Source organism: Pholis gunnellus (genome assembly GCF_910591455.1).
Source record: "Pholis gunnellus genome assembly, chromosome: 8".
NCBI lineage: Eukaryota > Metazoa > Chordata > Actinopteri > Perciformes > Pholidae > Pholis > Pholis gunnellus.
Genome location: NC_136534.1, coordinates 12436081 through 12459690, shown reverse-complemented (window position 1 = coordinate 12459690; position 23610 = coordinate 12436081). Strand labels below are relative to the sequence as shown.

At 41.2% G+C, this 23610-nt stretch overlaps 2 protein-coding genes across 3 annotated transcripts in view; both read right to left on the bottom strand.

Annotated features, from left to right (window-relative positions):
- LOC306699558 (focal adhesion kinase 1-like) overlaps positions 1–23610 on the bottom strand; it is a 55444-nt gene that overhangs the window by 5354 nt on the left and 26480 nt on the right. For both annotated transcript variants that reach the window (XM_079164193.1, XM_079164194.1), the window contains 13 exons: positions 21575–21672; positions 20622–20706; positions 20414–20514; positions 19472–19587; positions 19097–19197; positions 18821–18910; positions 18443–18647; positions 11737–11848; positions 5592–5669; positions 5278–5466; positions 4597–4722; positions 1939–2001; positions 30–69 (listed from right to left, as the gene is read on the bottom strand). In XM_079164193.1, coding sequence (XP_079020319.1) covers positions 30–69; positions 1939–2001; positions 4597–4722; positions 5278–5466; positions 5592–5669; positions 11737–11848; positions 18443–18647; positions 18821–18910; positions 19097–19197; positions 19472–19587; positions 20414–20514; positions 20622–20706; positions 21575–21672 — 1404 coding nt within the window. The remainder of the gene's footprint in view (positions 1–29; positions 70–1938; positions 2002–4596; positions 4723–5277; positions 5467–5591; positions 5670–11736; positions 11849–18442; positions 18648–18820; positions 18911–19096; positions 19198–19471; positions 19588–20413; positions 20515–20621; positions 20707–21574; positions 21673–23610) is intronic.
- Positions 9643–10659, bottom strand: LOC306700018 (uncharacterized protein; the record flags this gene model as incomplete). Its single annotated transcript, XM_079164891.1, has 2 exons — positions 9643–10533; positions 10651–10659. 2 exons carry the CDS (start codon positions 10657–10659, stop codon positions 9643–9645), a joined length of 900 nt encoding a protein of 299 aa, XP_079021017.1.

The window sequence follows — 23610 nt, the reverse complement described above, 5'->3', positions numbered from 1 at the left end:
TTACAGACGGTTGCCGGCCTGTCTATTACCTGGTTTTCCAACGGGCTGGTATATGTGCTGGTTTCCCGTCTGCACAAACAAACACAACAACAAAACACTGGGTTAGCAAGTGCTCAGTCACACATGTAATCAGAAGCTTCACAGGAAATTGGAACTTCACAGGCAAAAAACACCGGCTGGTTCGGAAAAATCCTATTTAATTTACTTGTCACACGACAATTTGTTTGGTCAAGGAGCCGTTTCTGTTTTCAGGGTGTGTGGTCTAGCACTGTGTTGCTGATGTTAAAAAAAAAATACTCTGTCCCGACACAGGGATAACAAAAAAAACAACAACATTTCCTTTGTTAGTGCTACTCTTTCAAAACCAGATAAAACCCTGCAGCATGTCTTTATGATTTGATGGTTGTGTGAGCATACAATTATGCCACGAAACTCTCTTGTGGTGCCAGACATGTTATATATTTACTTTGTTGTATTATTACTGAATCTCTGTTGGTTTCTTTCTGTGTGAGAAAACAGAACAGAGGGCTTCGAAAGCCATCAGAGTGTTGTGGTCTGACAACCACCAACACCCCAAAATACTCTACTACAGCATTTTACACACACACACACACACACACACGCACACACACACACACACACACACCCAAGGGAGATTTTAAAACCACAAACCACAGCCATTCAATGGGAGGAGGAGGACAAGTAGAGAGATGAATTACAGAGACAGAAATATCTGGCCCATGGCAACTTCAGACTGCTAAAACAACTTCTGCTGGCATCAAGAACCAAACATCATTTAGATTGAGGGGAAGAAACTTAATCACAGAAATGCTTTGAGAAAAACACAACGACTCCAGTCTCTCTGAAAAACAAAATTACAGGAAGGAACAAGTGATGAAGGCACCTTTTCAATACCTCCTGTGTCAAACTATTGTAGACGTCTCAACTGCATGTGTAACCACCACTCTGTGCTGCGAGTGGAAATGTGCATCTGCCGCTGTAAATCGTGTCAGAGTTACACCCCAGTGCTCAATTAAAAAGAAGGATGTGGTTCACTGTTATGTTCACAAAAGGTTTCAAAAACACTGATATCGTTGTACACCATGTGACTATGGTGATAGCTAATGAATATTTTCCTTATTATCAGATTATTACTTTCTTGAGGTGAAAAATTAATCATTGGGTCTCTAAAATGTCAGGAGACTAAAACCTATAAACATGTAGCATTGACTTCATGACGAATCATGAATAGACTATTCAACTAACCGTTTCAGCTCTACAATTGAGAAATATAACTTTAAGGACATTTATGTTACATCAGCAACCACAAGACTGCCAACATTGTCTAAAACATCATCCTGTTAAAGTGACACACGTACTTTCGAGTGCGTTATCAATGGACAGACGAGAGCACAGTAAACTACAAACTACCAGCATGCTGAGTTACTGCGAGTACCACTGGGACAGACCGATGAATAAAGATGGCTGCTTCTTTTCTCGGAAACAGTGCTCTATTAATAACTGGCGATGTTGTGGGAATCCAATGACCCCTCGTCGCCGAACCAACCCGCGACAGGTCACTTCCTGTCCCTGGATCAATCCCCTCAGCTCTAATCAAAACAAACACATGCTGCAGCCAATTGCAGGGAGTCAACATGTGTCTTCATCAGACAGCATCCTCTCCTAAAAACACAAACGGTTCAGAAAAACGACTTCCCTTTTTGATGCGGTGGGAGTGGGAAATGGTTATGATTTTGAGAGTGAAAGTTATGTGAAGTACAGCTCATTCAGGAGAAATACCTCAACTCCCTTTGGTCAAAATGTATTTCTTTAGGAACGAGCCTATGAACCACTGCCGTTGTCCTGCTGCATGTATGAATAACACCAACAAACAGTGAGATGGATGGAGACAGAAAACAGCTGCAGAAAGTAACTTACCGGTGGTTGGAGTCCACCGTCTTCTCTGTCCAGACTCCCTCTAGAACTTCTAGAGTCTGGTTTCTAAACACACACAAATAAACATAAAAATGATACCTCCATTCAGTACTTTATAGTATATAAATAGTATATTAGTAAGTTCTGGGCTTTGTTTCACTTTAGTTTGCTGTCGAGTTCTGTATTCACAGTCATGCAAAATGTTTGCAGTTGCTTTTTCCAATGAACAATAAGTCCCATTGCTTTTCTGTTTGTGCCTTTACGAGCAGTGTTTGATTTTGAATCCTGGGATATTCCCTGAGACAAATACCCTTTCATGGCATCCCATCAGCTCTGGGTAAATCACATGCTGTCGTAAGACTGGTGCATTGTTTGGTGCAAACCAATACATTTACTGATTTGCTTAAGGGTTTAGAGAAACATGTTTTACCATCAAAGGACTGCCATATACAGCCATATTACGGAATACATGGCAATAAGCACTCTGTAATTAGTAAATAAAGGGCAGTTTATACCCTGTGCAAGTGACTCTGACTCTCCAAAATCCAAGTTTAATCTTACGATGAATATGTAAATGAGGAAATGAATGAGTGAATCACAGCAGTGAAGCTCACATAATGTTTTTTTTTTTTTTTTTTTTTAAATCAACGTACACATCCAGTCTCCCTGCATGGGACATATTGTACAACGCTGCAGGATACAGAAGTGCAGGACTTGTTTTCCTACACACAAAATAACTTTTTTCAATATAGGCACAAACTTTCAGATTAACATTTAACCCCCGAATCACACTGCAGCAACCGCAACGGAAAATAAAACCTCACACACACACACACACACACACACACACACACACACACACACACACACACTCTACACATACAACTCTCACACCCATCCATGCCTACCAGTTTTCCAAGACAGGACTTGAAGACCAGCATTGCCTTTGAGTTCATCAAAGTTGTCTGATGAATCGTTTGAGTCCAAGTTGTTTGAGGTGTTTTGTCTGAGTTGCTATCTGGTTCTGATCTTATTGCATCTCTCTCTGTAGCTCCGTCTGCCTGTCTGTCTGTCTACGACTCTGTTCCAGCAGTTTCATCAGGACAAGAATTCCCAATTCAGCTCCAGCTTCCTGCCTCCAGCGCATTTATATCCCACTCTGACGCATGGAGAGAGGGAAGGAGAGGAGGAGGAGGGATGGAGCACACTGCCAAAGAGCCGTCACTGTGTGAGCACGTCTACCCTTCTCTCCCAAACCATTCTGTTTTGTCCTCCCTTTCTCCCCCCTCGTTCTCACCCCTCCCTGAAGTGACAGTGTTAAAAAAAACAAAAAACAGCCAGCCTCCAACACGCACACACACATAAATATACGCCTTCCCAACTTTTCAGTAATCTTGTGTGGGCCAAAGACAGACTGTTGACTGGGCTGTCAGATTGTCTAAGCCTATCATTAGCCTGGAATTCACACAGGCCACACCTGCCTACAACTCTCTCTCTCTCTCTCACACACACACACACACCCACACACACACACACACAAATTCTTGAGCAAAAACCCCAGACAGCTCCTTCAATCAGTGTTCCCAGATATATGCATGCTACATGAAACGTTCCTCCTCCTCTCTTGTCTTTGTGTCAGAGGGTCTCCATCACATATATTCTTTTTTGCACTAGCTCTATCAGACATCAACAAACACTGCGTTCATTTATCTTTGAGCGTGAGATTTTTACTAGAGTAGTAATGAATTTACTGATAACTCACAACCAGTTGCTGCTCCACTGCTAAAAATAAGCTGGAGAGTTGAATTTCTCAATAGAAAGTATGAATAAGAAATACAATACACATTTTTTGGGGGGGGGTATGTATCCCAGAAGATCAGTGACTGAGCCACAAAGATGCATTATTCTTTAGTACATATTTTTGTATATACACCACTGGAGATATGCTATCTAGAGCTTAAGTCAATTGGGTTGAGAATCGCATCCAATTGAAAACGTTTTTTGTCTTTGGCAACGGCGAAACCAAATGATTGAGAAGCTATGGCTCCAATAGTTATGTAATGCTCCAATTCAGAGACTACGGTCCTGTGCATAACAGCACAGAGTAAAAAAACTAAACATAAAACCCAGTCCTCCAACAAATTTACAAAAACACGACGACATGCATCATGGAACCAAATAAAAATACTTTCACAACACAACTGACAAGTCAAAGATGGCAACTCGGTAAGCTTTGCATTACGGATAACGATAACACACTGCACCATGCGTAACAAACTCACACAATAAAGGCACTCGGGTGTCTTGAAATGGAGCTATTTTTCAACGTTCTACTTTTCTGCAGTAACATTTTCCTGGTGACGCAGAGACATATATGTACACTCCATTGTTTTATAATCTTTAGAATGAAACTGGTCTTACATTTTATTCGAAGTAACATTAAAAAAAAAAAATGTCTTAAGTTGAACTGGCAGAAACATCAGCAAACCATTGTTTAGCTGCCTCTGAAATACAGATAAATTGAATTTTATGTGTAAAATGTTATAGCGGCAATATCAAGCCACTAATAGGGAACAGTGTATGAAATTAAATCTGAAGTTATATTTACTGATTAGCTGTATCTGTGAGTGTGTTTTCCAATGTGTGTGATGTGTGTGTTACCAGCAGCCTTTCCTCCTGCTCCAGCCACCTCTGGTCCTCCTCCATCTGCTGTTGTTGTATCATCAGCTGTTCCTCCATTAACAGGCACTGCTGGCCTACACACTGCTGCATGTCTACTGCCCTGTCCTACACACACACACACACACACACACACACACACACACACACACACACACACACACAAGTACAAGCATGCAACAAAAGACAAGCATTGCAACAGACATGCACACCAACACAAGGACACACGCACAGAAACAAATGAAGAGAAACAAACACACCAGACTGATGAGAGGCTGAACTGAGATGACGGACACACATACTGATAATAATGGGTGTCAATGGACCATTGAGTTGTACCATTTAATAATCAGGATTATTGTGTAAATGTGTGGACTGGACTTGTTATGCAGGTGGTACTTTTTCATTCACAATACGTCCACAAAGTTGGACAGATGGTGGGTAGATTTTGCCTGTAGCCCCAACCAACAAAAAGTAAAAAGGATCTCAATAATATTCAACCACCAAAAAACAGACTTTTTTTAATTTTTATTATTTTGAACAACTGTGAGTGAGTGAGTGTGAATGGTTGCGAGCTAGGAGAGTAACCTGCGGTGTCCAAAACAGCACACCTGTGTGTGTGTGAGTACTTGTGTGTGTTTGAGTCAGAAATTGGTCTCTTACCTCCATCGCAGAGCCCCATAGTGCCATGTCGTGCCCATGTGGATGGGGAAGGTGCTGTGCGTGCGAGTGTGTGTGGACGTGGTGGCGGGGGTGTGTGTGCGCGTGGTGCGTTTCCAGCATCGCAGCCTGTGGGGGGTACAGAGCGCTGGGCACCGAGGGGAGCGTGTGAGGGCCGGGGTACCCTGCCATCTGATGCAGGGAGGAAGGACAGGGACAAAGACACGCTGTTAGTCTAATAAAAACATATTTGAATTCGAACTATATACCAAGCACATCAGTAGCAAACGAGCAGTGAGTGGAGTGCGTCTACGTACCTGGTAGTGTCCAGGATGTTGGGGACTGGGATAAAAACCTTCACTCGAGCGAGGACTGGGATAGCCTGGTCTACTAGGCTGCAGACAGACAGAGAGAGGAGGACAGACGTTGAGAAATAGAAAAAGGTTTGTTCATTCCCCCCCCCAAATTGAACGTTAGAAGACGGGACACCGGGTCATTCAGACAATCAACACACAAACCCCTCGCAGCTGTTTGTGTGGCTGGGTTAGCCGTCATTCAAAACAGGAAACAACCACTGGGCTGCAAGTCCAGCAAGCTGTTAGTTAAACTGGCACTAACTACTATGATAAAATCAGCGAGATCCATGGATTACCTGTGTAAACTATGTTATATTGCTGGACTACTGGGACCTCTGGTTAGATGTGATGCAGGTGTGTTAATAGAGTGTTATGGTTGCGCGTTCACCAAAGACCTCTCTTTCAAGCACTGTTTTTTTTTTTTCTAATTTGGAAAAAATGATGTATTGTTGTTGAAAACATCTGAAAAAGAAAGTGTAGTGTTAAATATTTGCAATTTGAGAAACTGAGCTTCTGCTGCTGGCTAAAGGAACATCATTTAGTAGAGGAGAGTGAGTCTGCTACTCATCACTGGTAGCTAAAAACAGAAGTGCTTGGTGAACCCACATCCTTGTTTCTGCTCTTGGTTTCTTGTGATTTGTTGAGATGAAGCTGTCGAAAGTTGATGAACAGTTTCCCCTCTTAGAATGACTGGAGACATTTGTCTTTATGATTTAAATCTCTCTAACACAGAGCTCATTTCTAACACAACAGTGTCGTAACCTCTACCTTCCACAGTCCCTCATAGTAGCTTTCTCTGGACCACACCTCCGACAGCAAGACAGACACAAAGACACACAGAGAAGGAAACAGACAGCAAAGAAAGACGGGGAGGTAGGGAGACAAGGAAAGAGAAAAGGAAAAACAGTAGGAAGGGAGGACAAAGAGAAGCAGACAAGACAAAGAAACTGAGGACGAGACAAACAGGAGCCTTAAAATCTCTCAGACCGGCAGGTAGAGAGGCAAACGTACAGCATGTTGTAAACATGCTCACACATGGAAGGACACAGGGTTCCTTTAACAAGAACAAAAAATGATATCTTGGAAGTTTAAATCTGCCCCAAACAGATTCACAGCCCTGTGGTAGCCAATCCATGTAGAGGGAGGTTTCCCGGGGAATACCCATTTTAAAAATGGAAAGATAAACACAGAACAGACAGACAGACAGACTGGAAGGTGGCGTTAATGAGACAGGATGGTCAAAGCAGAGTAAGATAGAACTTGGTTACTATCTGGAGACTTTTGGATGGATGACCAAATACATACTGCAGTGCCAGCTCGCCACTTATTGGCAGAACAAGCAACGGCAGAAGCAGTTTACACCAATAGATGTGTCATCAATGTGCGCCATCTACTGGCAAGGACAATAAGCCGATGCAATGTTGACACTAGTGCCACCTGCTGCAGGCAACAAGCATTACAACTGTATACGCTTTTTCACAGCTCTGTTTGGGGAGAATATGAAAGCTGTTTAAAATCCTTTCATGAGCTGCTTATCATCGGATATCGTACAAATGTATGGCTGTGTTAGTAACACAAAAATCTCCAGCCACCGGTATGTAGGCAAAATTAACTACTTCAGACTAGCACAGGTATGTTGGGTCAAGGTAAATGTTGCGAGATAGAAGAAAAGCATGCAAAGTGTCTTTTGGGTAGTAAGAGAAGCAATTTTGGAAACACAGAGCTTGACAAAAAAAAAACATCTTGTCAATTTAACTTGATCTATTTGACGTTTATCGTTCCTGATCTTTAGCGTTTAAGCAGATTGTGCAATTTAAAAGAATGCAAAATTTTTTAGGGCAGCACATGTTGGACACACTGTAGCTCTTAAAATTAAACTTGTTGTGAGACACACTTCTGTGAGGAAGAATTTTAGGTATGTTGAGTGGCACACAGTGTAATTAAGATCTTGTTTTTACTCCATGTATCACTCTGAGGCACAATCCATCGACTCCCACACAGACTCATCTATCACCAAAAAAGGTCACAGTGCAGTCAAAAAAGACTTCCAACAAGAATTTATTCTGGCTGCTGTAAAGATCCAACTCTTGACCTGTCGTCCAGCTGAGGGCCAAACAGAAGGGAAGGGAAGTCTTGTTTTATGCGGCTTTTTCTGTCATGTTTCCATAAGTGATTTCGAACTGATATAAAAAGTATTTTTTACCATTAAAGCATGCATTTTTAAGCGAACAACTAATGTTTTGAACAGGTTCCCAGCGTTGAAAGTCATAATTCTTAGCAGAAGCCTACATGTAGGAGGTGCGGTGATGTTAAAGCTCAGCGGGAGGACAAATCGCTCGTTATAAAAACAGGGTCACCTACCAAAACAAGCTTGTGGGTAACGCTACTGGCCAGCACTAGGTCAAGGTGACAGAGGGCCAGCTCTGTATAAACAGGCTTAAGCAGAGACGGGCCTTTTAGCTCTTTATGTATTTATAGTTACTGTCTCAATCCTAGGACGCTTTAGTGGTATACCGATAAATAATTCAATGTGACCGAGTTCGGTACAGAATGCAGACCAACAGCGTTATATTGAATTACACTATATGTTACAGTTGAAGCTCTTTCCTCTTGAACATGGCTGAGTCCCGGACCTGGAGAGTGGAAAAGTTGTTGCATTACATAACAGCATTAGTTCTGAACTTTGGCTTCCAACATCTGAAATTCATTTTAAATCCAGTGACATTTAAAAGCAGACGACTAGATTATGTTTTTGTCTTTGAATGTTTGCGTTCTTGCTTGTGCTTGATAAACTGTATCTAAGTCCACGTGTGGTAGATGGGTTTGAATGTCAGCCAATGGATTGGGGATTTATAACGGGCATCCTGACCAGGCTAGAAATAGAGTGCAATAATCCGAGGACACATCAACACAATGCCTGAGGCAAACAAAGATATTTGTAACTAAATTCAACAGCATGTCCAACAGAAAGAAAGCATGCCAATAACAAACATGCTCATTTACAGTCACTGGTGTTGGCAAGCATTGTTTTAAAAACCACTGCACTCAGTTAAGTAATGATATAAAGATTAGATTGAGTTTGTGAATCCATTCATCAAAAAGTGTTGCAACATTTGTCAAACTATGCAGCTGACACTGGGCTTCTTTAACTTAGTTTGTCATGTGGTGGACGTACAGAAAGAAGAGGGATAGTGACCGACCAAATGTCTAATGAGTGCTGAATATCAATCAAAGGAAATAAAACTTTAAAGGACCCTGAAAACATAATTTGCTCAGTGGTGTTATTATTATTATGAGCAAAGAGGCCAGAGATGAACAGACAGGTTTCTTCCTAAAGTTGGAAAAGTTTTGGATATTTCAGTGAAATAAGCTCTGCATTGTCTGTGTTTATATAACTGGTTCAAAGTGGGCGGAGCTTAATCAAGATATGACGACAATTGTTGCGTTGTTTGCTTGTGTTGCCAGGCAACTATCAACTAAATGTCACCAAACCACAGCCACACAGTCCTGATGAAACAGATACCATTTTACTCTGTACTTTAATTATTGCTTATTTAGTTATGAATATTTAATACTAAAAAGGTTAAATGGGGCTTTAAGAAAAAGAAAATCTTCATGAAAATATTTTCTAGGTTGAAAAATTCTAAAAGTGATGCAATAGTCTGTGGCCATGATCTGATCACCATGCTTGCCCAAATGCAGACAACATGAAGAGAAAATCAAAGTATTCAAAGTAGAAAAGCTTTCATTTTAAAAGATAAAAATAAGGTTTTGGTATCAGTTCCTCGGAATCAAAAAGTCACTATTTCCAATACTAATGTTCAACAATCAAAAGAGGAAGAAATGTATCCACCACCGGTAGCCTCAATAGATCAATATAATCGTATTTTTGTGCCAGAGGCCCAGCTGACTTGCACATCATTGACCGTGGACCTTTATCAAAGGTGTCATAATCCTGAATGTTGCAACTCTCTTGATAAAGACCAACAACTTTAAGTTATTTAAAAACAGCTTAAGTGCAGTTTAACAGTACACCACCTGCCTTCAAGGGTCTACACATGTGTCTTTCCGAGCAAGAGACGGGAAAAGGTGTACTGGTGGCTACAGGGAGGCTTGGCATTCCACCGAGTGGATGGTGGCGAGTGGAGGACAGGGTGCAGGCAGAGGGTACTGAGAGGGGGGCTGGAGAGACCAGCGGGGGCCTCCCACATGACTGCACAGCAGGGTGTTGGTGCTGGGGGTCTGCGTCAGGTTGTTCTGGGGTACTGGGATTAGTTTGGCAGCTACTGTGAATACTGCGCATCAGCAGGGTTTTAGGATTAGAGTTTGACTTGGGCTGGATGTTTTGGAGGGTGTGGGGACACATTTTTGTCAATCTGTGGGGCAGAGAGTTAAGGTTAGGACTCGACTGGTAAAGGAGTGGGTGCCAGGGACGGGAGTGTGAGTTGTTTGACTTTGGCTGGGATGAACAGAGCAGGTGGCCGTTAGTAGGGGGATTTGTCTTGTGGGGGCAGCTGCCATTGGACAGGCTCTCTGAACTGCTGTGAGGAGGCTGGTAGAAGTTAGTCTCTGACCGTAGGGACACGCAGGCTTTGGATTCAGATTTGAACTTAGTGCTGTACTGAGAGAAAGAGCTATTGTAGAAAGGGACACTTTGAAGAGGAGGTGATTGAGGCTGAGGATGGGGAGAAGAGGAAAAGCGATGGGGAAATTGCAGAGATGATGAGTAGAGTGGAGGAGTGGGTTGGTGAGAAGAAGTGAAGGGAGACGAAGGATGAGGGTTTCCAAAGCAGAGGGAAAGCTGTGAGGCAAGGCGCTCGTTTTGATGGCAATGGTGCTGAGGCGAAGGAGCAGACAGACAATCCAGACTGAAGGTGGGCTGCAGGGAGGGACAACGGCCGGGCTGCAAACAGAAAGACAAAGGCAGAGGACGGACAAATGGAAATAATAAAAGGTATTCTGAAAGACAGAGATATGTAGTAGATAGGTGAGACCGACAGGGATGAGTCGAAGCACAGACTGTAACCATAGCCATAGAGCCACCGTGCCTCTGAAGAGCATAACATGGAGTGCAAACACTTTTACCTCCCAGCAAGACATTTGAATGAATTTGGTTGTCAATGAAATAAGACAAATGCAGCAATCACTAATAGCTGCAACCACATTTAGATTAGGAATAGGTCAACTGCATCACTGACGGCTTAAAATAACAAACCTCTCAATCTTATGAACTCTATACGGTTCAAGACATACGGCTTTAGTTGCGACCAAAAGAAGCAGTTAGCAGATGCTAACAGCAGGGGCATGGGGGCCAGTAAGGGAGGGTGAAGCAGCCAGCAGCTGGGGCAACAAGCTGTGAGGTGGGATGGCACTAGTGGAGGTTATGGACTTAATAACCACTTAACAAGTGATGTCATATTTGCAAACCAAACGAGGTCAAGAGCGCACACAAACCCAGCAACTCTCTTTTGTTCCAATCTACTCGACTAATATCAACCGTAACATGTCTACTGCAGCGTGATCATCATACTGAGGTCTCATAAGAAGACATGCCTGCACACTGCAAAAGATTAATAAAATGACCACATCTGCAAAAGTGTAATAAGGTCACAGGGTCAATGGTCCTACATTTGCACCTTAATATGAGACTTAGCTTCATGCACCTGACACTCTCTCTTTAAAGTCTGGAGTCAAAAGGTCCAACCATTGACATTTCATGTTCTTAAACCTTCATCATGGGGAAAAAAACCTCACTTGACAACTGACGTAGCAATATTGTTATGTCACCAGTGTCCAGCAGAAACCTTGTATCTTCAGACTGGTACAAAAAGAGGAAACATTCAATCAAATAAGTTACCAGTTGAATCATTTCAATATCTTAACATTAATGGAGGTCGCTTAGAATCATGTGTGCAGCAAAGTAGAGAGCAGAAAGATGTCACTGACTCCACATGAAAGCATTTCAGAAGAGCCAACTATAGAGCGCAGGGGACTTGCAATGATCAGAGCGTTGTAGTACAAACACAACTGATACTCAAACCCTTTGTTACTACACCTGTTGCACTCGTACAAGCAGGCAGACGCATACGGTGTAGTGGTGCCTTACCTTTGGTGGTGCGTCATCAGACCCTCCAGAGTCCCATGAAACAGTGACCTGTCTCCTCATCTCCATCCTGCTCCTTTCCTTCTGCTGGAGCTTCTCCTCCTCTAATATAGTGCTGGAAAAAAAAACACACATGATGATGTAACACAGAAAAGGTACTGGCATCTTTATTCATTCTACTGTGGCCTCTGTTCCCATCTCAAGAACACAAATTAACATAGTGGCATTAAACACTTCAGACTTTATAGTTATGTTTTATTTGCAGTGTTGTGTTACGGCATTTCCTGCTATGTTGTTAGGCCAGGTATGAAGTGAATTATGACTGAAATGATCAGTGTGGTCAGCTTTGATAAATATCCCGTCAGCTTGGCTAACATCTTCCTCTCACCCACCTCTTTTATGCAAACAAGAGGGCAGAACAAGACAGAGTTTGCCCTCTTAACCGGTTTATTGAGTGTCTTTCTGTCCTCTCCCCAGCAGACCACTGGGTAGATGATTGCAGATGCCACCGCAGTGTCATAAAATGTTCTTAACAGTGTCCGGCACACTCCGAAGGACCTCAAGCTCCTCAGCAAGTGAAAACTACTTTTTCTACAGAACGTCCTTTCTGAAGACATACAAACAAATGCTCCTACGTATACGAACACCACATCACAGGGGTTTTCCCTCAACAGAAAACTAAAGTGTCAGCTTGAGTGGTTTGCTGCCACCTAGAAATATAAAAACTCACTGACAACCCCATAAACACACGTACACATCGCTGTGAATGTCAGCTGTAATACCCACACAAACGCAGAGCATTCCTCCCACTGGTTGTACAGAGCTAGCTAAAGTCTGAAGAAAAACAAATTCCTTTTCATTGTGAAATGTCTTATTGCTCAGTCTCTTACTATCATTGCAGTTTAGTTACTGCCAATAATATTCAGCAAACAACACGTTACACAATGATAAAAACAATTGAAGCCAGCGTCGTATGAATCTCCCCGTGTCCACGCTGCCATAGTGCCGGCATGGCCAAGTTGTAATGTAACATATTTCAGCCGTCACTGTTTATTCATTCAACCTTCATGTTAACTCGGAAATACAATGAGGTAGAGAACTCATTCGGTACATTTCTGAGTAATATTGCTTAAGATTAAATGAATCACTTGGAGGCAAACGTCCCACGCCCCAAACCCAACATTTTTTAGGTCTAATGCAGCCAAAGATACCACACTGAATTCACTCGCTAAAATGATCCCCACTGACCTGTTCCCTGGGAAAACTGCTGCTAACCCAAACCCAGATGCCCAGAGGAAGGAGCTGCTGCTGAAGAGCTGATGGCTGAACAATCCAATACGCGCAGTCACACACTCCTTCTACTCTCCTTTCCTCAACAAGAGTAAGAGCTATTTCTAGTACCATCGTTACCCTCCCGTTCTGTTGTTTCCTGCAGGGTGTGTGTGTGTGTGTGTGTGTGGGTGGGTGAGTGTGTCCTTGCACCTGTCAAAGTCAGTCTCCTGTCTCCTTGTGTCACACGCCTTCTTTCAATACAATGAATTATTAACAATGTGAATTACTGATTCAAAATAGTATGTATTGAATTAATTTGTTTGGTTTAAGAGTGTACATACATTTTTAATAGGTATTTCTCAACCATCTGACTTTTTTTCTATATTTAAATCACAGTTAAGTTTTCCTTGAGTCGTCAAGTCAAGTCATTGGCAGGCATCAGTGGTATTGTGTGTCTCATGTTCATAATATCAATATAAGTTGTATGGATGAACACTGTGCAACAGATCCAATCCATCAGTTTTTTACTTTACTCAGCCTGACAGTAATGATAAAAAAAAGCTCTAAAATTTTAATTATTATCGTTCTTTTAGTTTAGCTTCTCTGTAAATGTCTTTAATTTTCTTTATGTTTTGCTAACTCAAATGTTTTCTCTGCAGCTTGAATCCTCTGAATGTGTTTCTTTCTCTTTAAAATAAATAAATAATCCTTTAAACGGGTAGTCTCACTGAGCTCACAACCTTCTGAAAGTCTACAGGAAACAACATTAAAACACACAACGGTTTGCATCAAAATAACAAAAAAGGGCCTCCAACTGCTTGTAATTTGTCTTCTACCAGAGGAGTGTGTTTAAAAGCGTAGGTGCATTGTAACTCTAGGGCCTTTTTATTGAATGTCTATTCAAGAAGCCAAGTAAATCTGCCAGCCGTGCCTCACAGTTTGACAGTAAATGACATCATGCACGGATATGTGTGACGACAACAACATCAGCACCTGGCAACATAAACGCTGACTGTCTCCTCCCCCACCTACACCACACTGCCACCTGGAATAACAAGGCCTGTTTAGATTATTTACTCAGCACTGCCCTGCTTTACTGTCACGTACTTCTCACCTGAGAACTGCCCAGTTTAGCTGCTGCTGACTGAAACTGAGCAGCACGATTTAAGACATCTGGGTTCAAGTGCATTGACTTTACGAAGAGATCTCTTTGCAGGAGAGGACGAACAATTATGGCGTCCAATAACTTTTTCAATGTACAGTACATACATTCTGTGAATATTGTTTTAAGACACACTGGAAGACATTTGTGCAGACTCACATTTAATCAATGTTTCAGAGACGTACACAAATGGCTCCTCCAAAACAGCTTAGGATTGAACCCAAAGGTGCAGTAGCAGCCACTGAATGCAGCACACATTGTTCAAAAGGGAAATAAAGTATTCATCCTATTATAGGCTGACAACGTTTGAAAAGCCTGATGAGACATAGAGACAATACTGTACCTTAAGAACAAGTCAATCCAATAGCACCGGAGTAAATCCAGTCAAGCCCTTTTAGGAGAATGATGCAGCCACTACGATGATGATGGGCCAGTGGCACTAAGCGCTTATACACTACTGAAGGTCAATATAAATAACCACAAAAGATTCCAGCAACGCTGGAAGGATGAAATGAACTACTCCTGGCAGGATGACTCAAATATGCCCCGTTGTAGCGGAAACCCCAGGAGACTACAGGCTACCGGCTCCTCACACATAGACCTCACCGTCAGGATAATATGATCTGAGAATTAGGAGTCTTGATCCGCTAGCTTTGACTATGAGAGTACAGCACTGCGGAAGTTGCCTTTTTCCCTCCCTCTTTAATTCTCTCTGTCTATTTTCTCCCCCCCCCCCCCTCTCTCTCTCTCTCTCTGTGTGTTCTTCTGTTCTTTGGAAAGCTGTAGCTCCTGGCAGCTGCCCACTGAGTAAACACACACACACACACACACACACACACACACACACACACACACACACACACACACACACACACACACACACACACACACACTTTTATATTGGTCCAACGTCTAGGAAAACTGTATTAGTAGCTGAGAGCTGCATATTTGGCAGGAGAGACCTATAATTGATATTATGCTATAAAAGCCGGCCAGACCGAAAGTAGACCAAATTGTATAACCTTATATGGCATGACTTTCCCCCAATAATAGCCAGTGACCACAGTTAACGTGGTCAATATTGACTTGGTTTCCAAGACACTGGATGAGGCACATTAAGGATTCCTCGCTATTTCTATTTTGCCAAAATATCACAATTAAAATAAATGCTCTTGATTTTGTCGGATTAGCACTCAAATGCAGTTCATATGTACTTTTCCATACTTCGTTTTCAGCCCATTAAAAACGTACAACCAAACACATACTGTACATGTGTCAGACTAACAAACAAAAGTTTGAAAAGGAGGCAAAGAAAGTGCACGAGGAGTAGAATTGGGGGGGGGGGGGGGGGAGCAGAAAGCTGACATTGAGAACATTGGAAGTGTAATCAAGGTGGAATTTAAGGTGTGAGTCATGCTGGTTTTAAGCAAACTCATTAAACCACAGGAGTTAAATATGCGCTCTCATTTTCCTGTTCCTGTGTGTGAGAGAGAAAGAGAACAAGACGGAGAGAGAGAGAATGTGCATGTTGCAGGAAACAATGACGGCATCTCGCTGTGCTGCTTGTGTTTATTGTGTAAAACGTTTTAATGCTCAACATTAACAATATGAACGCCAATGAGGTTTATTACATCTACTTTTCTACATGTAAATTCAGTTTTGAGTGATAAGAAACATAACTGTGGAAATATTCTCTCATTTCAACTCTTTATTATATCCTGCAGGTAATCTTTTGACTGCACTTACTCACATGCAGTGAACGTACGTCTGGACTAAATGATGTCATCATATAAAACATTGTAAATTTAAATGAGCAGCTCAAACTACATTAACATGTCTTATGTGTATATGATATACAGAAGTAGATAATAATGATAAAGGGGGAAACGTGCATGAATCTGTCGCAGTTAATTAGTTATTTTGTTGAAATTTAAAAAAGGGAAACTGCTCTCTGTGTAAATATAATGAAGCTAACATCTGGAATACGATCGTCATGTTTAAGAAATAAAAAAGTCTCAATTCTAACAGATCAAAGAAGCAAATAAATGTGATGTATTGAGTTAAAGCCAAACATTGGCAGGATCATTGGATACATTATTATTTATATAATTATTTGTATTCATTTATAAATATATTTGTTGTAAATATCTACATACATAAAACACACATACCATTTTAGACATCTCTGAAGTAAACAATAAAAATCATAATTTGTATTGTTTTTTTATTGTCAGAAAGAGAAAGAGATGGTCGTGTACAAGTCTGAACTGAGGACCTTAAGACTTCAGAGTAAGAAGTTACTTCAATGAAAGTGAAATTCATGTAACATCCGTGTTAAAAATAAGCTTCATCGGCTTGTCTCCGCTGTAGAGTTTCAGTTTTCACTCTGCTAGTTGTTCTTTTACAGCAGCTTTCTAAAACTCAAACTCAAGTTATTTCATTACCACCAACACTCCCGCTATTACGGTCTATCTTTCCATCAGCTGAAGCGTTACTTCCGAAAAACTGCAGGTCTGTTCATGTCTGAATGATTATGAATTGTTGAGTCAAGGTTGCTGGGAAAGGCTCTACTCCTACTGCACCCCTATTTATCTCTAATAAATAGTGCACTCAATTATAAATCACATACTGTAAGGCCACACTGCTTGGCATAAATCATCAAACTTGCCAGATTTATCGAGTTCTTTCCCGTGGCCCCTGATGACTGACACCGTGGCTCCAATGTTCACAACTGATAAGCTTGTCTTGCCCAATCATAAGTATGACATAACGTGACTAATGGATGGCTCCGACCCTTCCTGTTTAAAAAGGGGATTATCAGTGACGATAACTTACGCAACAGTGTTTAAATTGTGTACAGTGTCGTCTTACTCAGTCTTATCGGATCACAACATGCAGGACAGTATCTCTTGATGGATAAGATGTCTCTCTCCAGACAAAGCCTTGTTACTGGCAGTGATGTATCATTTAACAAGGAGGCAAGGCGTGACCGAGATATCTCATTTGATCTAACAGTATGTCTGTCATCATCACGTCTGCGTTACCAGGCTAACTGTGCTCAAACAGGAGGTAAAGTGCAGTCTGTGTCCATTATTTGGACAGTTTTGTTTTGGCTCTGCAAGAAACAATCACTAGAATATTAAAGTGTTGGCTTTCAGGTTTATTTTGAGAGAGTTGAACTATGTAGAAACTATGTTTATGATCAAACAAGTGTAGAAATGTACTATGAATCCTATATTCTCCGTCCAGTATGGATGTGAACAACACCATTAAAGGTGAAAGCGGTTTACAATCGAATGGAACCGAGCAAAACAAAGAAAAACTCAAAATAGCCCAAATAGTTTAAGGCTGTCAAAAATGGTGACAATAACACAACATCTACGGCACGTATCCTCTCACCACACATAGGTTTTACAAAAGAAATGACTTCTCACTGCAACCACTGTCCACTATTAAAGATCAATGTCGTATTCAAAACTGGATTAAATCAGAGCAGACTAAAATACCTCCCTGCAAAGACATTAAAATTATCCAGTCTGCCATCTCACTGAAAATAAGAAGGCATGTCAATGTGTCTATCCATTTGTAATGGTTCATTCTGGTCTGATGTATGACCAGAAGCCATAGACAAAGTAATATGTTGCTTGAATATCTACTGTTGCTCTTTCTATGCTCCATTCATCTTGTTAGATTACTAGTACAGACAGTGACACCTGCTGTTAGGAAGGCGTCGGGAAACATACAATCTGAAAAATATCATTTACTGTGGAACATTCCTGCATCTTGACTGCGACTGGGAAAAGACTAACATGCAGTGGGGTTCACTTTGATTGATTGAATGTCACAACTTCACTTTTAACTGAAACTAGTACTCTTGTTATGCAGAAATCAAGATAGGCTGTGTTACTGGGGGGGATCTGGGGGAGGCGGCATTTTTCAATTCCTATGTGCAAATGTAATAAACGGAAAGCACAAAATGTGCCAAAGGATCTTTTTCTCCAAAAGACAAAATTCTTTGGTGCTTCTTTCTCTCAATGCACAACACCCAAAGCTTACTATGCGGAACAAACGATGCCCGGTGCACTTGAAACACATATATTATGCTTCTTGAGTTTAGGTAAAGCATGTACAGATAATAATGATAATTTAACATTCTCACATCGCACCTGAGATAAGAGCGTTGGTGGTTTGTGACCTTGAGCAAGCCGCTGAACCCCAAAAAGCTCACACTCACAGAGACACGCAAAGAATCTCAATCGACGCTCCATTAAATACCTCAGCTGTGTTTTGAGTTCAGTGAAGCGCGGCCTCTTGCTGGGATCATACGACCAACACTTTGTCATCAAGCTGTAGAGAGTAGGAGGGCACTGAGGGGGCATCGCCAGTCGCTCGCCGTTCTCTATCCTGCCGATGACGTCGTTGTTCTTCACACCCTGGAAAGGCTTGATACCGAACATTAGGATCTCCCACATGCAGACGCCTATGGAAAGACAGAAATACATAAAAACTCACTCACCACGAGACTGAGACAGCCACCTGTTGGCTGTTAAATGCTGCAAAAGGCACAAAGTAAAGAGTAAAACTGAAAACCTCAAAGCATCGGGACATTGCCGTCACAGAAATGAAGAAAGGAAGAAAAAGACTTAAACTCACCAAACATCCAGACGTCACTGGCTGTGGTAAATCGCCTGAAGTTGATGGATTCTGGAGCCATCCATTTAATAGGCAGTTTACCTTTAGATGCTGAAAAGCAGAAATCCGGAGAGCTGTGTTACACTCTAACGATCAGCTCACTTCATGTCACTCCAGTGAATAATAATGGTGATTTATTTTCTTCCATGTGTTATGACAGACTAAACACAGTTGAATGGAGACAGTGAAGTGTGCAATTACGGGAACAGTGCGCGTGCATAGAGGTGTTAAATGTACCTTTATAATACGAGCTATCTTCCATGTATCGAGACAAACCAAAGTCCCCAAGTTTCACACAGTCGACTGTAGACACCAACACGTTCCGAGCAGCGATATCCCTGAGGAGGACAAATCCAAACTGAGCGGAAATCCTAAACACTTTGATTTTTTATCTATGAAGTTTACATCTTTTGTGTAGCATCTGAAGAAAACGGCATGATATGATAACTAGTATCCTTCATTCTTTATGAGACATGTACAAAGAATCAATGACAATTTTTCCCTCATATCACAATATATCTCCTTTTTTTAAAGCATTGTAATTCCTCCAGTCGGGGGCAACACTGAGCTATATTCTGGTAGAACGGGGGATTGGGAGTCCCTAATGCATACCTGTGCACAAAGCGCTTGCTCTCCAGATATGCCAGTGCCGTGCTGAGCTGGTACGAGTACAAGATGAGAGTGGCCAAGTCGAGACTGTACTTCCTCACCTGGAGAAATGACCGTAACTATGGAGGACGGAGAGAGAGAGATACACAAAGACAAACGGGACGTGAAAGAGAGGCAGAGAGCAACGATTAGTTGGTGACAAATAGGAGAAACGATGAAAGAAATCAGGAAAGGTAGAAGAAATACACAGAGATATAATAAGTGAGACAAAGAGAAGGAGAAATTGAGATAAGAGGCGTAGAAAGAGAGCAACAGTGAAGACAAATGTGATGCGAGGAGAAATTAACGGGGACATCATCCTTCTTGTCAACAAACAAAGTATGACGAAGAGCATGTGGGTGTATTTAACTCAGGCAGCAGATGACGACATATGTGACGAGGTGCATCTAGAGCTCAGATGTGCCTCTAAAATGTGCTTATTAACAAAACCAATATCACAAACAAATGCAAACAGACATACGATATAGAAGTTAAACAAATCGTTTTTCAAACCAAAGTAAATGGAATATATTACTTAGTAAGAAACTGGATTTTTATCTTGGATTTTGTGTTTCATGCTTTAAGAAGACACTGTTCACTAGTTTACAGTCAACACAGTTGAGAATAATACACTAATACAAAGTGAAGAGAAGAATAGAACAGAAAACTTTCCTGTAGATTGTGTGACACAGATACTCAAAATAAGTTAATACGCAGCTGTTTGTACTGTGGATATTTCTATAGTCTGATTTACAACCTGACTTTAAAAAAAAAAGAAGAAATATTCACAAATTTTTTTTAACGACTGAAAAATGAGCCCTTGGTTTACTGCGATTACTTAAATAAGCGTTTTACCATATGCACACATCCATGTAAATGAGCAGATAGTGTAGATCCGTGTCCTACCTCTCCGAGCGTGCAGAGCTCCATGATGATCCAGACTGGGTTATCTGTGATGACACCCATCAGCTTTACAATGTGGGGGTGGTCAAACTGACGCATGGTCACTGCAGGGAAAGATGAGGTCAGTTAAACAAACAGCTTGCAAGTTTTGTTTCTGTACTAAAAAGGCTTTTTCTGCAAACTCTTGAAAGTGAATAACTGCTGAACTTGCATGCTTCTTGGAGAAACTTTTCCCTGACGCTGTCGGACGTTGTGTTCTTACACGTCTTCACTGCCACAGACAGGGCTGGGTTCTCCTGCAAGAAACACATCCGAGTAAACAACACGGAGAAAATGTGCATCACCTACTGAACTAAAACGATGAAAGTTGTAAGTATGGCATGGTTATTGAGTGGTAAGCTCATTCCATCTTGTTCTTCTGTAACAGCTATACTGTATAGACGCAGTTATTCTGATGAGAGTTCAAGTTCAGTGGATTATTTTTGGTCTAGCTTCTAAAGAGGTGAGTAACTGATCTCTACTGATATGAGGTATCGTAGAGCTCTGGGTGAACATAGACGGCTACAATATTTATTTCCTGATCCAACAAAGCTGACAGTCTCGTGGGGAGGGGGGAGCTGCGCTCATGTGATTGGTTGAAAATGAGGCTGACATCTGATTGGCTACAGATAGGTTCACTTGAAAAAAATGCATTTGAGAATCCAGCGACGTCAGGACAGTCTCATAAATCCACAAATGAATGTGAAGCGATTTGCAAATAAATGCAGTGCGATCCACAAATAAATACATACAAATCCACAAACAAATACATACAAATGCAGAAATATATTTGTGATTTTTTTTTTACATTTATATAAATCGTAATTTATTTATTTGTGCATTGGAATGTATTTGTGAATTGTTCTGCGTGCATTTGTAAATCGAATATATTTGTGAATTGTTCTGTGCGCATTTGTGAGTCTTTCTGTGTGCATTTGCAATTATTGAGACTGATCTGACCCCATAGTGAATGGTTTAATGCAACAAAATGTGCACTCCACCGCTTCTTAAAGACCATCTATACTGGATTATTTTAATTAGATTATTCAGATATAAAGCTACCATAAATCCAGAGCTACAGATATCAAACGCTTGTGTGAGAGAGAAGGAGACTACGGTACATACCGGGCTGATGTAGACTCCCTGGTGGACGTCTCCAAACTGACCCTCACCTATGCAGCGTCCCAACTCGATGCAATCTCGCTGAATCTCATAGTCCCGAGCTATACACACACAACATACATAGACATGAACACACAGACACACAAACAGAGAAGACCTTCACATCAGTGCCCACACATACTTGTCATAGTCAGCCCTTGCCTTTACCAAGTTTGTCAGAGTACTTTACAGTGTGCAGAGTTTGTTTCAATATGCCTTTAATGGCTGAAAGATGTAAAAAGCGATTGAGTCATTAATCAACTCTTAAGACAGTTCTTCCAGTAAATCATAGAAATGAGACACAGTTACCATTTAAAAGGAGACACAGCTCTGGAAACAGATATTATGTAGTGCCATCGCTGCTTTTCAAATTGAATTATCCTGAATTTCAGGATGAATAATCCTCATTCCTACTCTGACAAGTTTAGTTTTAGAGCAATCAGCATAGTTTAAAGTCAACAGCATGCAACAACAGCACCAGCAAAACCACAGCCAGACATGCCATGTAACACAGACGAACAACAGCCAGTAACACTCAATGTATATATGAATTGAAATGAACATGAATTTTTCACATTAAATGAAATGTACTATGGATAAAGTCAGGTGAATTGTATAATAGTGAGACGTAATTGACAGGAATTCAAAGCTCACAGGCTGATTTAGGACCAGCGGTACATTTATTATGTCCAGAAAGAATTTGCATCCGTTATTATTAAAGTCAGTCAAATTCATTCTGTACTTTCTGTCAAGTGAGGCTAATAAAAAAATGTGAGTTTTATTTTAAGTTTTAAGAAAACAAGAACGAAACTGTCTGTGAACTGCAGGCTGTTGAAAGGCTGGTGGTTTGCCAACACTGTTGACCTGACTTTGTCCATGTAATCAGCATATGAATTATAGCAAACAAAAGCATACAGTTTACAGTTGTTAAACGTCCAGCGCATGTATAACAGGGAGACAACTATAATAGTGTCCTTTAGAGAGAACTAAGCTGTGCAATAAAATGCCGGTCAAGAGAATAAATGAGGTTGCAACATACAGTAACAAAAATGTACAGTTGGCCATAATTAATGTCTGTGTGCCCGTGCCTCTAAATGTCGCTCATGTAACCGGATCTTAGAGAAGTCGATAATTATGGTTAAACAATGGAGTGGGACGACCCTGTTTGCTAGTGGTTGTGGTTTAAAATGTATCTATTTAAACCCTCTTACTGCACTTCCACCTCCAGGCCGAAGCCGTAAAAAGGAACATGCTCCGAGTCAACTTGCCTGGTTAAACCTGGTGTATAAAATGTTTGTGCAAGTCAAATGTATCTTTACAATCATATAAGTGATGACGGTTCACTTGACCTTTTTTTAAATTCTTAAATATGAAAAAAAATACACAACAAGATCCTTGTCCAACAACTCGGGTTCTGCTCTGAAGCTACGATCAATTCAGCCAAAAACTGACAGCACATCACGCATCCACGATGGGGGGGGTCAAATCAACAGGGTACACGTACTGAAATACATTCAGTTTTATTTTACAGTTGCAAGCAAACACAAAATACGGACCACAACAACCACCAAATCAGAGTGCCATCACAATACAACCAGACGTACGGAACGTTCCAATCATTACCTTGATCTAGTCCATAGTATTCTGGGAAAATGGGTTAGTGATAGGAGACAGAAATAACTAGCTGTGAGTACAGAGATCTACAACTGTGACTGGAGTCTTTAACAATTGCCATGATGTAGGTGAGACAGTGATGCAGTTCAGTTTCTACCTGCTGCTCGACTTGCTCTCTCTGTGTCTGTTTGTGTGTTTACAACTGTCCACAGGACTTTGGTGAAAGCTATTATTTATGAAAAAAAAAAGCAAAAGGCACGTTGAAATTGAATTGCATGGAACAACTTGGGCTCGTGATACACAGGGAAACATTTTGAGGCAGGTTAGATGGGGAATTCGGTCAGTAAATATCGGTCACTGAACATCCCAGCTTCTTTCCCTGTCAT